At 35.3% G+C, this 16,208-nt stretch overlaps 1 protein-coding gene across 5 annotated transcripts in view; it reads right to left on the bottom strand.

Moving 5' to 3' along the window:
* Nucleotides 1-16,208, bottom strand: part of ASB3 (ankyrin repeat and SOCS box containing 3) — a 151,791-nt gene that overhangs the window by 19,915 nt on the left and 115,668 nt on the right. For all 5 annotated transcript variants that reach the window (XM_067705061.1, XM_067705062.1, XM_067705066.1 and 2 more), the window contains 3 exons: nt 14,861-15,038; nt 12,682-12,879; nt 2,699-2,956 (listed from right to left, as the gene is read on the bottom strand). In XM_067705061.1, the coding sequence (XP_067561162.1) occupies nt 2,699-2,956; nt 12,682-12,879; nt 14,861-15,038 (634 nt within the window). The remainder of the gene's footprint in view (nt 1-2,698; nt 2,957-12,681; nt 12,880-14,860; nt 15,039-16,208) is intronic.

Here is a 16,208-nt window from a genome sequence, read left to right as displayed (position 1 = left end):
CTCTTTTCTATCCTAATACATCCAATAAATATAACACAAACCCAGTGGCTTATTACCACAAAAATTCTCAAATGGGCTAGTCACATGGGGGGAAGGGAACCCTGTATAAGAACTAGGGATGGGAGAGTATATTTTACAAAGCCTTTTGGGAGGATAAAGCAAATTCCCTTTCCTTCCAGCAGTCTATGTAGTTGTCTGAGGAGGAAAGGAAAAGAAGATACATTTAATTTTTTCCCTGAATAGGTTCTTCCTAATTTAGGAGTAGGAAAGAGCAAGAAAAGTTGGCCCAGATCCCCCTAGGTTAGGCAAGGGATTAAGTGAATCCCTAAAATTAAGTGATAAAAACTACCATATCCCTGGGGATACACAGGGCTAAGGCAGCATAGCACAGGGGTTACAAAGACAGACATGAGTTACACTATTAGACAGCCTGAGTCCAAACCTAAGCTCTCGCACTAACTAGCTGTGTGAGCTTGGGCAAGTATGTTAAATACTTTGTGCCTCAATTCCCTCCTCTATAAAATATGGATAATGGTATCTACTATGTTTTATATTAAATGAGCTAATAGTAAAAAATTTAAAATAGGACTTCCCTGGTGGCACAGTGGTTGAGAGTCCGCCTGCTGATGCAGGGGACATGGGTTCGTGCTCTGGTCTGGAAAGATCCCACATGACGCGGAGCAGCTGGGCCTGTGAGCCATGGCCGCTGAGCCTGCGCGTCCAGAGCCTGTGCTCCACAACGGGAGAGGCCACAACAGTGAGAGGCCCGCGTACCGCAAAAAAAAAAAAGAACTTAAAATAGTACCTACTGTGTATCAGGCAATATTTTAAGTGTTGGTTAAAGAAATAAACTAGAAACCAGAATGGAGCATGAAGGCTGAAAGTAATGGGCAAGTAATATGGAGTCGAGTTAGTATCTTCAGTAGAAAAACACAAGAAGCATGGCTGAGAAGAAAGTGGGTGCCTTGGGAATAAGCACTAAGTGAAGTGACAGAGGAAAGGAAGCACACTGTCAGAACTGCCCACAGCTATCTAACGTGTTGGTTGGATTTACAGTAGCATTTTGGGGAGTGAATCCTAGAACGGTGAGGGGTAACTGCTGTTAGCTTTCAGGAGCCCAGACACGACAATAAAATTCACTAAGTAAAAAGTTAAGGGTATTTAAATAGCTTTGTTAATAGCTAGATATAGCATTCATTAGTGAGTGTTTCTATCTCAGTACTGAGTGTATGTGTATGTGTGCACATGTAAAAGGGGATTTGTTAGGACAAGTAAACATGCACAAATAACTTTTAAAAATTAGATTTCTCAATGAATTGTCAATAATTTTTAAATCTCATTCAATTATCTAAAAAATACAATGGATTTTTATAAAATTTTATTGAAATGGTATAGAGGGAATTGCAACAGTGAGTGATTTGACAGATAACTATGTATTAATCAGCTGCTGGAGACAGAAGTAAATACAATCGGGTACTCAAACCACTGGAAACTATAAACAAAAAGTAAAGTGGAGATCAGAACATGTATCTAAACTTTGCTTTACTTCTATATTCCTCAAACCACCTACCAGAAAGCAGTTTTTCCTCACAAGCCACATATCTGAAACATTTAGTATCAGAAAGGGATGATAGTCCTAAGCATAAAACCTCTGCTTAGTGAAAATTCTTGAATTCTATATTATGGCAGACATAATAAAAAGGTGAGATACTGGGATCCTGCCAAACAAAGATATGTTCTTCACTTACAGATGGAGAAGCCACTAGGCAGAAGATGGAGTCCCAGAAATGCAAACAAAATGTACAAGTAGGAACCACTAGTGTTGCCTGCATGAATACCAAAGAGGACCTCTTTTGAAAAGCAAAATTTAAATAACAAAATATCAGAGCACTCTTCTGCTGAAATCCAAAATCTCAGTATTTGTCTAAACATTATTTTGGTAAATGGTAATTTTTGAAGCACAAAAAAGAAATCTTCTAGATGTTTCATTGAAATTTCATAAAATACATTTAATTTTTATGCTCTTTATATTCCTAGAGACTTTTATTCTATTTCCTCATTTGACTCGAATTATCAGGCCAAAAGAGTTCTCTCACCGCTACAATTACCTTCTTGGTCCATCTAGACACATAACTCTTGAAAAGGTTGGTAAAACAGTTTTTATCCTTTTGCCCTAGAAAATTTCTGACTCAACTTTCATATAATCACTCATAGGGGATGCTCTTCTGAGAAACCACTTGAGGTAAAGAGTTATTTACTCAGCTACTTCAGAAATCAGTATTTATTGAGGGAGACTAAGTTCAAGTAGACAAGTTGCTATAGGATAGGAGTATTCAATCTACTTGACTAAGGGATGCTAGAAATCTCCAAAGCAGCTACAACCATTCTGTCACAGACATTTTAAGAGCAGCGTGAAGGATGGCCTAAGTAGAAGAAATAACCCTCTCAGGAGGGTTCACTGGCACCCATTCCTTTCTACTCCCTTCCAGCCACCTCTGACCTTTTTCCAGGACTCTATCCTTACACTCAATCTCACCATTAGCAGCCCCCCCAATTCCTTCACCCCAACCCAACCATCACAGTCAAAACACACACAATAACAACCTCCTCCCAACATACGGATCTCAAGAAATTGGGGGAAATTAAAGGTAGTACACTCACGCAAAAAGAGTAAAGTCCACATGGTAGGATTTCTTACCAAGTACTGCAGAGGAGATTCAGTGGGTCAAATCCAGCAAGCAGCAGAGATGGCAACCATTCTTTATATTTTGTCTGTGCTTTAACTGCATGACTTATAAATTCAGATATGCGGCTCCATGATGTCAATGGGCAACATTTCTTCAAAAAGTAGCGAAATACTGAAAACCTCTCATACTTCAGGCAGTATGCCAAATGAAGTTCATTTAGCTGGGCTCCATATTTCAAAAGAATATTCACAATTCCAAAGAAGTCACAGCTCCACCACAAAAAAGAAAGAAAGGAAGGAAGGAAGGGAGGGAGGGAGGGAGGGAGGGAGGGAGGAAGGAAGGAAAGAGGAAGGGAGGGAGGAAGGTAAAAGAAGGGAAGGGAAGAGAAGAGAAGTTAGATTTTCACATTAAAAAAATAATTCTTACAAAGTTAACAGTAGTTACAACTGGAAAATAAGAATAGCAAATGGGATAGTGGATGATTTTTACATGTCTCGTGGATTGAGACTAGTGGACCAGAGGAAAGGGAGGGTTTTACTTTTTAATTTACACCATTCTGCATGGTTTTTAGTTTCCAACTATGAACAAGTCGTGTCCTTAGAATTTAAAACATTTATCTTAAATAAGTTAAGTTTTAAAATTATCATTGACAAGTAGAAAACTCTTTTCAAATTGTGATTTTTTTGCACAATTAAGTATCCATAGTACAAAATATTTGCTAAACAAAGTTAATAAAACAATGTGACTGGTCCCTAAAGACAGATGATTCAGTCTAGGAATCTCCAAGATACCACTTCTTCAACAATAGCTTAGTCAATCTCCCTCTTACTTTTAAATTTCTAATGGTAAAAAGCAATCATATAGAAAAGCTTTTTTTTAATGAACAAAAATTTAACTTACAGCTTTAGATTTTTTAATTAATCTTCTTTATAAAGTGTTTTACAGAATAAATGTGTTATCATTTTATACCTATTGAATTGGTTACTTTAAAAAAGAAAACATTATCATCCAATACTGCTAAGTTGTGGTTAAAATGATTGAAAATAAGTGTAACCCTTTTATGAGAGAGCTAATTGGCAAAATGCATCAAAAGAGGGCTTCCCTGGTGGCGCAGTGGTTGAGAGTCCACCTGCCGATACAGGGGACACGGGTTCGTGCCCCGGTCCGGGAAGATCCCACATGCCGCGGAGCGGCTGGGCCAGTGAGCTATGGCCCAGCGTCCGGAGCCTGTGCTCCGCAATGGGAGAGGCCACAACAGTGAGAGGCCCACGTACCGCCAAAGAAAAAAAAAAAAAAAAAAAGCATCAAAAGAGGTTTCATAGCAAAGTTATAAGGAGCACACAGACTGGAGCCAGAGTGCTCAGCCACTTACTAGCTGTGTGACTCTGAGCAAGTTATTTAAACTTTCTGGCACACAGAACTAGCATTATGTAAGTATTTGTAAAATAAAATGATATGTAAAGTAAAATACCACACAAATTAAAATACAATATAATGAACATAAATCCTGGGAATTTATCCAAGAGACAAAATAAAAAAGAAATTATATCCTATTTGCACAAATATATTAACCACAGTATTGTCTATAATTTTTTAAAAACAAATTTTTAAAAAACAGAAATTACCTAAATGTTTAACAGAGGAGCAGTAAGTGCAAAATATGAGTCATCAAAAACTACAATTCTGATGGTTGTGTGACCACATTTTAAAAACTGTTTATGATATAATTTTAACTGTAACAAAGCTCAATAAACATGTATGTTCATTACACACACAACTATGAAAGAAAATATGCAAGAATAAAATTAGTCTCCCTCTGAAACTGGCATTAATGCTATTTTAAATAACTAGAAATAAAAAAGAAATATTTCATTAATCATAGTATTATGGAACTCTACATAATGAAGTCATAAAAATAAGAGAAAATGAACATAAAACATTTAAACCATTGTCATGGGAGACCTCCTACTTCTGAGGACTTATGTATAGAACCTGAAATCAAGGTTTTAAGGCAGTTAAAACACTATATACATAAGTAAAATGTCACCTACCCCATGTAAATTTTTGTAAATCTATTTCATTTGTTCTCCAATTTGTGCTCTTTTCTTCAGTTAAAAGATTAAACGGTAATTCTCTTTATTATTAATAATATGCATAGCAATTAGAAAAGAAAAATCTATAATTCTTAAATTTCTTTATAAAAAGTAGTAAATTCATTGTCTGTCTACCATATATTGCTATTTGTTCCAGGAAACTCCCATCATTCATATCAGTGTTCTTGAAAAGAACCCTGTATGCATGTATTTTTTCTTCTGGCTCCTTTCAGATACAGGAAAGCTGAAAGAATTTGTTGCCAACAGTCCTGCACTACAAGAAATGCTAAAGGATATATTGATACTTCTGACCGATGGTTCTAAACAGTTATAACCAATATAATTGGTTTATTTCAACTACTTCGACCTCATTTAACTAGCTTCTCGTTATTACTACAGTTATTACTTGCTGATTCCACTACAGAACAATCAACACATGATATGGACTGTTGAACACATTCCAGTAAACATGTAGGTAAACAGTGGGAAAAGCTCAAGACATTGCCTCATTACAAATGTGATACATAATTCTCAAGAAGACTTAATTTTCAAGGCATCTGTGTTTACATGTACAATTCAGGGACTGGCTAAACTCTTCCCTCAAGCAATTTGAAACCATCAATGGCCTAACCATAGATACTTTAGCTCTTAAAGAGCAGTTTTTCTGCTATAGAATACAAAGGTAAACGGGAGCCCTAAATGCACCCTGTTAGATTAAGTGCTACAGATAGCTAGAGAGCCTTTTTTCTGTTTAGAATAAAACTACAAAACCAAGAGGCTTTCTTATTCAAGTTTCGAATATAGCAACGAGACGTGGCTCATGTTAAGAAAATTTTAAGGACAAGGCCACAGATAAACCAACCATCCATCTCTAAATGTGAGAGGAACATGTGCACATAATTCCCTATAATAACAAACTTTATTGAGTATGTATTCTGTACCAGAATAAATGGTATGTTAAATGTGTTACACCGAAGATTTGCCTTAATCTTCACAATCACCCTAAAAAGTAAGTTTTATTATCATCTCCACTCTAGATGTAAAAACTGGAGCTTAGTCAAGCTAGTAATTGGTAGAATTGGGATAATAATATCAAACCAAAATCTAACAGTGAATATGATAGATACAGCAAATATCTGAAATATCTCTCCTGCATTATAAAAACCAAACACTTCATGAAACAGTCAAATTGAGAATTATTTTAAGGCCAGACCTATGTTTCCCAAAGTATGTTCCATGGAACACTAGTCCCTGAAAAATGATATATGAGAAAAAGCCTCCATAATGAAAATATTTGAGAAACACTTTATAATATACACTAGTCCATGAAAGGACAAATACAGGATGAACTTAAATTTTCAACTTATATGGTCAAGTGTTTTTCTTCAACCTCCAGACACCTTTCAGAAGAAGTACCCTTAGAATTAAAGCAATGGATCCAATAGTTAATCTGAAAACAGCCTAATAAAGAGAGTATAAAATGCCCCAAAAGTCTGTAAACACAGGAACAATAGTGTATTTATTGTAAAGTTCATCCCATTTTTCCAAATTTTTCAAACTTTTGTAGATTCATTCCCCCTTAGGAATTCATAAAACACAACACCATAAGAAAAATTGTTAGAAGCCCTCCAGGAAAGAAATCTAATTACCATTGCTTAACCCTGTGTTTCCCAAACTTAATTAACTAAGGAACCCTTTTAATCCTGTGTATTATCTATTAACAATGTATAGAATGAGTACTCTATAAAACACACTTTGGAAAACCCCACTCTAAATTTCTTCCAATTATCACATTGCCTTGTGTTAGAAAGGACAAGCGCATACTCCTAAAAGGCTTATGAAACTGCCTACTGCTACACTATAAACCCTTTTCCAACAAAACTACCATTTATATGGTGAATAATAAAAAAATAAACTGGAGGATCATAAAACTTTCTCAGCATACCCTGAGCTTCTGCAAAGGATATTAAGAAGGTCTCAGATACATGTACAAGCTCCAGAAACTCAAGCAACTTCGGTGCTCTATGATGACCTTGATTATTATATGTCATTGAGCAAGAAGAGTAGACCCTAAGGCTTAGATAAAACTTTGGTTACAATGTAAACTACATGGACATATGCATGTATTTCTCTTAACACTTAATACAAATTCTCTTTCAAGCCCTGATGGAGAATTGGAAAAACTCATCAAGTCCTAGAGTAGTCCCTCCCATTTAACATAAATATCAAGAACAAATTGTGACACATTAAGAGATTCCACATTATATAACAGTGAAAATCATAAGACACGGAGAAAGAGGAGAAGTTTAAAAACTAAAAATGCGATGTCTAGACCTTATCTGGAGGCATGTACACTTTCCATCATACTGCTCTTTGAAGTTCAAAAATGTGCACAGAAACAGGCCCAGATAAAAAAACACCTTAAAAGGAAATTCAACATGCTAACAAGGTTTCTTTTAAACATATAGAAATGGGCAAATATCTTGAGACTTTTAGTTTCAATTACCCAACAAAATATCCAACTAACTTAACAGCTGAATCATCAAAAGGCCATATAATAAGTTTTACTGAATGACTTTCAGCCGTCAGCTGAAAATAAAATAAAAACATTAGGTTGTGTCAGGTGTATCCATGTGTGATATGATGACAAGAATGGACACAATTATTTTTACAAAACTAATGGGATAACAATGATTAGTATCAATTAGAAAGACAGACAAAATCAGGTCAGTTAAGCCAGGATCTCTTTCTACATTCATATAGAAAAGGCATTAATATTTATTCAAACTGTCCTGAAATTCTCAACTTCCCTCCTCTTCCACCCATTCCAGTTAAAGGAGTCTTTTTCTTCTATTTTCTCATTTGAGTTGAATTACTCAGCTATGCCCTTGAAAGACTGGCTTCATGTCACTAAAGCTGTTAACTTGTTAGCCCCAAAGGACAAAGAATGCTTTTGTATGATGGTGGAGGAGACAAGACATCTTTCTATCATGCTTTGGAGTGTGAGAAGAGCTAAGGGTCACTGCTTCAAATGGAAGCTTATCCTCTCCAAGGGATACCCAGTAAAAATGTTTCAGAATGCTAATCCTGAGCTAAAAAGTTAAATCAGCTGAATAAAATAATAAAGAAGGGAAAACTTAAAACCCAGAGCCATTATTTATATTTATTATTTTCATCACCTTTTGATATTAATTATACTATTTGTAAAAGCAGATATGTTTACTAGAACATAACAGGCCAACAGTGCAAGGAGGGTCACAAGTATTAAATTTCTAGATCTCTGAGAAATACCAGAAAACATACAAATTAAGAAAACAAAAGTTTTTGACTCATTAATACCTGGAGTCAGTTAAGTGCTGATTAAATCTTTCTACAACAATCTTACGCCAAACTAACATTATTGTAACAACACACCATTGCTATAAAAATGAAATTTCAAAACTTATACCACTAAACTTATCTCATTGTCTATTACCAACTCTGAAAATCTGAATATCTAATAATTAATTTTGGAAAATGGAGTCTTCCAAGTTCCCTGGTATCATTACTGTGACTAAAACGCAAATTCTTATTCATAATTGGTAAATGTAATATAGGAAATTCAAACATCATTTGTTAAGGAGAAACAGCACAAAAAAGTTACTTTTAAATGAAAATTTTAGTCCACGGTCCTTTTTTTTAAAATAGTAATTGTAATTAATTTAATTAATTTTAGGTATGCAACCATAGAGAATCCAAATTTTCAGATGCATACTTAATGAAAGAAATTAAAAATTAATGAATTTTTCAACTTCGATATTTTTCCGCAGACACTGGCTATATTACCCTCTGATATACTAAAACAAAACCTACTGGGAGAATGACAGTTTTCTTGCTTGATCAGCTTTACACCGAGTCCCAAAATAATCAAATGATTTTCACATTACATGTACAGTGATGACATGCAAACTAAGAGCCAGACGTTAGCTTAATAATATAGAGACTAAGAATTTAATTGATGCTCTTTTTTAGATAAATGGAGGATGGCAAAATGACTTTCTTCTCCAGAAATGAAGAGAATTAACCTTGATATTTTTCTGTGTGCCAAAAATTGTGCAATGTACTATATTTTTATACACATTAAATGTGAGCATATGTGATTATGATGCTACCATTGCTTAGATTTATTCCTTTGGGAAATGTTTCCCTGTCAATTAAATTCCCCGCAGAGTAGGTAATAACAGCAAAGATATATCAAAATTAAGCCTACTGCCATGGGCCCAGGCAAACAAAAAGTCAGCTGGAAAGACTAGGAGAATGTACCCTCATAAAACAGATATTCTGACATTTTGACTTTTTTCCTTTAGACTAACAAATAGTATTTTCCAGTGACTTTTGTTACTGAAAACCTACCTTACTAATTAAAAATACATTTGGTCCAATTACAAGTTCCCACATGAAAGAAAATATCTGACAAGCCCTTTTAAAGCCACCAAAACAGATTTTAGTTATGCTCTACAGGGCCATTTTACAGAGCAAAATTGCCAAGAGTAGCAAAAAACAAAGTTTGTTACTCATGTCTGTGACCAAAGACCACCATACGCCACACTGTTGCTTCTTTACTTTTAGTTTTCAGCAGTTTGATTATTGGTGAGCATGCTTTTCTTTGGGTTTATCCTATTTTGGTTTGCTGAGCTTCTTAAATCTATAAAACTTACATCTTTATCCAATGTTGGGAAGTTTTCGTCCATTATCAGTTCACAACCTCTTTCTCTTCCCTTCTGGACCCTAATGACATGAATGTCAACCCCAGTCATACTGTCTCTCAGGTCCCTGAGGCTCTGTTCCTTTTTGTCCCCCAAGTCGTCATCTTCTCTGTTCTTCTGTCTGGATAATTTATATTGGTCTATCTTCAAGTTGACTCTTTCCTATCAATTCCATTCTGCTATGGAGCTCATATAGTTAATTTTTCATTTCAGATTTTATATTTCTCAGTTTTAAAAAGTCCATTTGGCTCCAGTTTTTATTTCTCAGCTGAAAATATCTACCTTTCCATTTATTTCAAGTGTTTTTACTTCATTAAGCACCATTATAATAGCTGTTTTCAATTATTTAATATTTCCAACATCTAGATCATCTCAGGGTTGACACCTGTTAATTGTCTTTTCCCTCTAAAACTGGTCATATTTTCTGGTTCTTCATATGTCAAGTCATTTTAGACTGTATCCTGGACATTACAAACAGTAACGCTGTGTGTAAACTCTAGGCCTGGGTCCTGTTATAATCTTTTGAATATAATACTGATTGTGTTTGTTTATTTTAGCAGGCATATAACCTAGTTAGGTTTAGACTACAATTTCTTTTTCACCTCTACAGACTGCTGGTTCAGTTCTCAAGCCTTTGCTATGCTGCTTTGCGTCTGGCCCCATGAAATGTACCATTCAGGGGCCTGAGACTTGGGTGATAGTTCAAATCTTTTCAATGTCTGTCCTGTGCATTCAAAGCTTGGATGGGCTCTGGACATATGCAGGTTTGTACACAGAATTAAGAGAACCCCTTCTCCAGCTCTCTCTTCTCCAGGACTCCCCTCATACGCCCTGTTCCACAGGGTTCTATTTACCTGATTTCTCAGGCCAGAAAAACATTAATTTTAAGGTGTTTCGGGGTTAACAGGGGTACTGCTATGGTTTAATATGTTTAATTTAAATTACACTTATAAGATGATGAGGCATGAGCTTAGGTGCTGTGATCAGGACCAAAAATATTCCTCCAAAAGTAAGATGAACACTAAAACAGATCATTGTTATATTGGACACATAGACATACAACTATACAAAACTATACAAAACCATTACATTCTGATCAAATAAAAAAATGTTCAGGGGCTTCCCTGGTGGCGCAGTGGTTAAGAATCCGCCTGGCAATGCAGGGGACACGGGTTCGATCCCTGGCTGGGGACGATCCCACATGCTGTGGAGCAACTAAGCCCGTGCGCCACAACTACTGAGCCTGCGCTCTAGAGCCTGCGAGCCACAACTACTGAGCCCACGCGCCAAAACCATTGAAGCCTGCGCCACAACCACTGAAGCTCGCGCGCCTAAAGCCTGTGCTCCACAACAAGAGAAGCCATTGCAATGAGAAGCCTGCACACCTCAACGAAGAGTAGCCCCCGCTCGCCACAGCTAGAGAAAGCCCGCACACTTCAACGGAGACCCAAGGCAACCAAAAATAAATAAAATAAATAAATTTATTAAAAAAATATTCAATTCTGATCTAATAATAAAATACAATGGAGATAGATATGTACAGAGAAAGGTAAATGAATCAACTAAAGTCATCAGTACAGCCCCAGTGAGGTAAACTAAAATAATTAGGGCTCCTCTGTTTATAAAGACAAAACCTAAGGAGGTATACCATGAAATCATGAAAGATATGCATAGAGTGGATCCCAGATATTCAGATTAACCAAAACCCCAGATACTCAGATTAACCAAAACCCCAAATACTCAGAGTACAGTGTATACATAGAAGCTTAAATTCAGAACAAATGAAATGAACTACTATTTTACATAGCAAATATTACAAGATGGTAGAGACTGAAAAGCTTAGCAAATAAGTTTTTGATAAATTAAGTCATAGCTAGCAATCCATAATAGTGAATTCAGGAAAGCCAATGAAATTTGAGGTAAGCTTGCAAACTCTTTTGCGTCATTAAAAAACAACAGCAACTACCTGCACAACTTAGTCCATTATTGCATGGACAGATTTTACTCAATATGGCTTTTCTTACACATAGCCTTATTCTTACCGTCTATTTAAAAACCTTAGGAGTCTTATAGACAAGTCATGGCCAGAATCTAATCAATAATCTATCAGTAATTCTTCATTTATTCTACTCACAGCATCATGGCAGATAAGCAAAAGAAATATTTAAAAAAATTTTAGGGCTTCCCTGGTGGCACAGTGGTTGAGAGTCCGCCTGCTGATGCAGGGGACACGGATTCGTGCCCCGGTCCGGGAGGATCCCACATGCCACGGAGCGGCTAGGCCCGTGAGTCATGGCCGCTGAGCCTGCGCGTCCGGAGCCTGTGCTCCGCAACGGGAGAGGCCACAACAATGAGAGGCCCGCGTACCGCAAAAAAAAAAAAAAAAATTTTAAACTGAGTGTGACCTACAGAAATAAACGCTACATACCAAATACATTAAAAATGCAGGAATATCTAGAAAACTAAAGTTTTATTTTAGGTTCATAACAAGTCTTGTAAATATAAATTTCAAATGATAAATAGCCTGACACAGGGTCAATATCATACTTGACAAAGATATTTTTAACTTTTTTATCTTTTTGCCTCCCAGCTTTACTGAGGTATAACTGACAAATAACATTGTAAGATAGTTAAAGTATATAATGTGGTGATTTGACATACACATACATTGTGAAAACATTCATCACCTCAAATATTTACCTCTTTTTTTTAAGAGCATTTAAGTTGTACTCTTAGCAAATTTCAATTATATGATACAGTCACATTATAACTACAGTCACCACATTATACATTAAATCTTCAGCCCTTATTCATTGTGCAACTTAAAGTTTGTTTTAATTCTTAAATTGTTTTGAAGACCAAGGATATCAGAGAATTCCTGCATTTACTTTAATATATTGAAAGTATGCTCTAAAATTGCTACACCAAAAATATAATCCAGAGCCAAAGAAAGAAGGAAAAAAATCTGACATTATCACCTAATTTTTATTATAGTTTGACTTAACAAGGTGCATCACAGAAGGCTTTTGTTTTTGTCTGGTTTTTGTTTTTAAGTTAAAAATTTAGGTCTAAGACATACCGCTTCACAAAAGAAAGTCATTTGGAAATACATCTCCATATAGCAAAAAAGAATAAAAATACAGCAAATATACATACTCCTTTTGGAAAGCCATACACATGGGAGAACTGAATCCGAAGACGAGGCACATCTGGGCATCTGGGCGGTAGCCAGACTGGAGCAACATTTCTAGGCACTCTTCATGCCCTCCAAACACTGCTGAGTACACAGGACTCACTTTGTTTGGCCCAGTGTCACAGACCCGGTTAGTAAGTGGTATTAACAAGTCCAAGATTCTGCAAATACACAAATTCAGGGGTATATAATGCTTTTATATGTACATAAGTGCAGACATTTCTACAGCACATATTTTGAGTCACCCACTGATTGATTTTAAAAAGTCTTTCTGTCTTCAGTGTACTTTCTATCTACAGTAAATTATTACAAGCTACATACTCTGAAATGTTACACTCATTATTGTTGCTTAATAGAAAGATCCTTAAAGGTATCTGAAGCAGAGCTAAATAACATTCCCATAAAAGTAAACAGATAACACACAGTCCTTTATTTTTCACGAATTATTTACCTTCCCACCAACAACCACCTTCCTCCCCAAAATTCAAATTTTATATTAGATATTTTAGGATCTAATAAATTTTTTAAAACTTCATTATACTAAATATAAACTTGTTATCAAGAAAACAAGTTATTTTCCTCCATAGAGTAGCAACCAAAGTTTTATTTTTCTAATCAGTAAGAATTTTTTGGGAGGGAGGGAGACGCAAGAGGGAAGAGATATGGGAACATATGTATAACTGATTCACTTTGTTATAAAGCAGAAACTAACACACCATTGTAAAGCAATTATACCCCAATAAAGATGTTAAAAAAAAAAAAGAATTTTTTAAGATGGTGAGTGACATGAAATGAATAGTATTGTCATGAGGAAGAAGTCAGAAATTCTGCTAAAATATTGTATTCTCAGAAAAGAAGATGAGCTCTTTAAATATTAAGGCAGATTTATTTAAAAATTAAGAATAAATTAAGAATTGATAACATTCTTTCTCTTTGCTACTTTTCCTTAGGTAAGGTAGGACTAAGATAATATTTAAGGAGAACTTATATTTCACCATGAAGGAAATCATCAGTGACAAACAGAATTCTCAAAATTGAGAACAAATGAGGACAAATTCTCAAGAGGGTTTTGGTATCAATTTAAAGCTCAGAGTATAATTGTACCTAAGATTTATGATTAAATAAACAATCAACAGTTAAGAAAAACATCAAATTTTTAAGCCTAAGTACTTTGTTAAAATAAAGAATCTGTTTAGTGTCTCTCATATGTAATAAATGTGCTAAATTTTTTTAAATGAGTTGGAAAAATTATACTCTTCAACAGGGCACAAACATGATTACAAATATCTTTAAGGAAATAGTAAAATACCATGCCACCTAGTGGCATAATAACCCAATTACAGCATCTGTTTTCCTACTATGTATACATACTAAAGACGAGACCATTTCATTATTACTTTTTAAATTAAATAATACTAACAAGAGCTATAAAATTATTATTGTAGTAGTATAACTCTAAAAACTTTAAATATATATTTAAAAAAACTGTACCAATCTATGTTAAGACAGGCTGCCATATTCTCACAGGTATAACCAGGTTTAATAATTTCTGAGATTCCTGGAACCCCCAATTTCAGGGAGTTCCAACTTTCGTTAAGTCTCTCTCTCTTCAGACAATACCAAAAATTTCATTGGAATTTCTGGCTAAGGAAGAAGAGTAATAGAAGCAGGGGAAAGTACCAAGTTGAATTTGAAATAAGACAAAGAGAAGTCCAGTCAAAGGGTTCAAGATGTGGAGGACTACCCAGTCCACACAGAAGAGATCACAAACTCAAAACATTCCTGGGGCCAAGGAGGTAACAAAAATAAGTTGAATAAAGCCATCAGATCAATACCTAAAGATGCCTGGGACAAAACTGGAAAGGAGTGGGAGAGTACAGCCACAGCTTAAGAAGTCAGAGAGAAGACTTACCCTGAGAAAGCCCCTGGGGCCACCCTGCCTCACACTAGGAAAGGGCAAGACTACGAGTTGCTGGGATTGCAAGGGGGACAAATGTGGGGGGTGGATCTAGTCACCCAGCAGATCAGTAGGGAAGGCAATACCAAGGGTTATGCCTGGAGGTAAAGGGTCTGGCCCAGAAGATCTATTTCTATTACCTTTGAATTATGAGACCATTTTTATTTTCCATTTTTAACACTTACTTTGTATGGCCCATTTGTGCGGCTGCATGAATAGGTAACTGCCAATTGTCCTCATTACAGTAAAGATCAGGATCTGCCCCACTGGAAAGCAAAAGCTCCACACATTCTGTGTGGCCCTCTTGAGCAGCAATGAACAAGGGAGTAGCTTTGTCCAAGGCTTGACAATTGACATTTGCACCTAAAATAAACATTTAACATATAACCCTCCTTAATGCAAAAAATAATAATAATAATTAACAAAAATTTCAAAGCAGTTGCCTTAAAAGGGTTTCACAGTACAATAGCTTTTCTTCCTTAGTGGATACTGTTGTTAAAACATATTAATTTTTATAACTTATTGGTAATCATTTACATTGTTTTTACTTTTATGTCAGCATGAAAACAAGTGATTAATATTTTAGAATTCATTTTTAAGCTAAAATAAGAAACTTATTCAATGAAGGATTCATTTCATTCCAACAAGCACTCTGAAGGTCCAGTAAGCAATCATTTAAAAAAGGAAAAATGCAAACCATCAAATATGGATAACATTTCTGATCATTACTGGAAGGATAAGAAAAAAATCTAAATTATGAGACTTTACAGATGCCACTAATTGATTCAGGCTAAGATTTGTGAAAAAAAAATTCCAGTAGATATGATATACATGGGGGCTATGCCTTTAAACTAATGTTGACTATACTCTTCATTATATCACTTTTCTTCATGACCAGTGCATGATAAACAGAGCCCACATTAAAAGGAAAAAGGTCTATTTAAATGGGTTTCTAAGCTGATCTTTTTAAGCATAAATCTAATCAATTATTTAGACCCAAGTGTACAAAGATGTGAAAAAGTTTAGTGACCTCAATTTTTGTGAAGGTTTCAAAAATAGCAGACTTCCTCAAACTTTTCTCATTGACAAATAATGTGTTAAGTATGCTAAGTATGGTGTTAATACATGACCATGAGAATTTTTAAATTTCTGGAATACAGCTCAGTGAAAAATCATCATCATCAAGGGGGAAAAGACTCCTTTTTTATTTAAACGGATGTTCCATAAATATACCTTGAATAAACCGAAGCCCTGAAATTGGTAAAAACAATGCAAAACACAAATGGTAACTTAGAGTTTATGGAACTGTCAGAAATTCCAACTGGATATTCAACATGTCTAGATACACAGAATATTCCTGATTTGTACAAGGTGGCTTCACCTACTGTCAGCCTCAGAAAGAAATGAACACTATAACTGAGAAAATACTAAGTCAAAAAAGAAACCTACTTACTTTCTCTTTTAAGCAATGTTTTGTTTTGATTGACAATTTCAATGTATAAGGAAGAATAAGGAACTAGACCTTGTAAGATT

This window comes from Pseudorca crassidens, chromosome 14 (genome assembly GCF_039906515.1).
Source record: "Pseudorca crassidens isolate mPseCra1 chromosome 14, mPseCra1.hap1, whole genome shotgun sequence".
In the NCBI taxonomy this organism is placed as follows: Eukaryota; Metazoa; Chordata; class Mammalia; order Artiodactyla; family Delphinidae; genus Pseudorca; species Pseudorca crassidens.
Note: the sequence above shows the minus strand (reverse complement) of the source record. Positions and strands in the feature narration are given on the sequence as shown.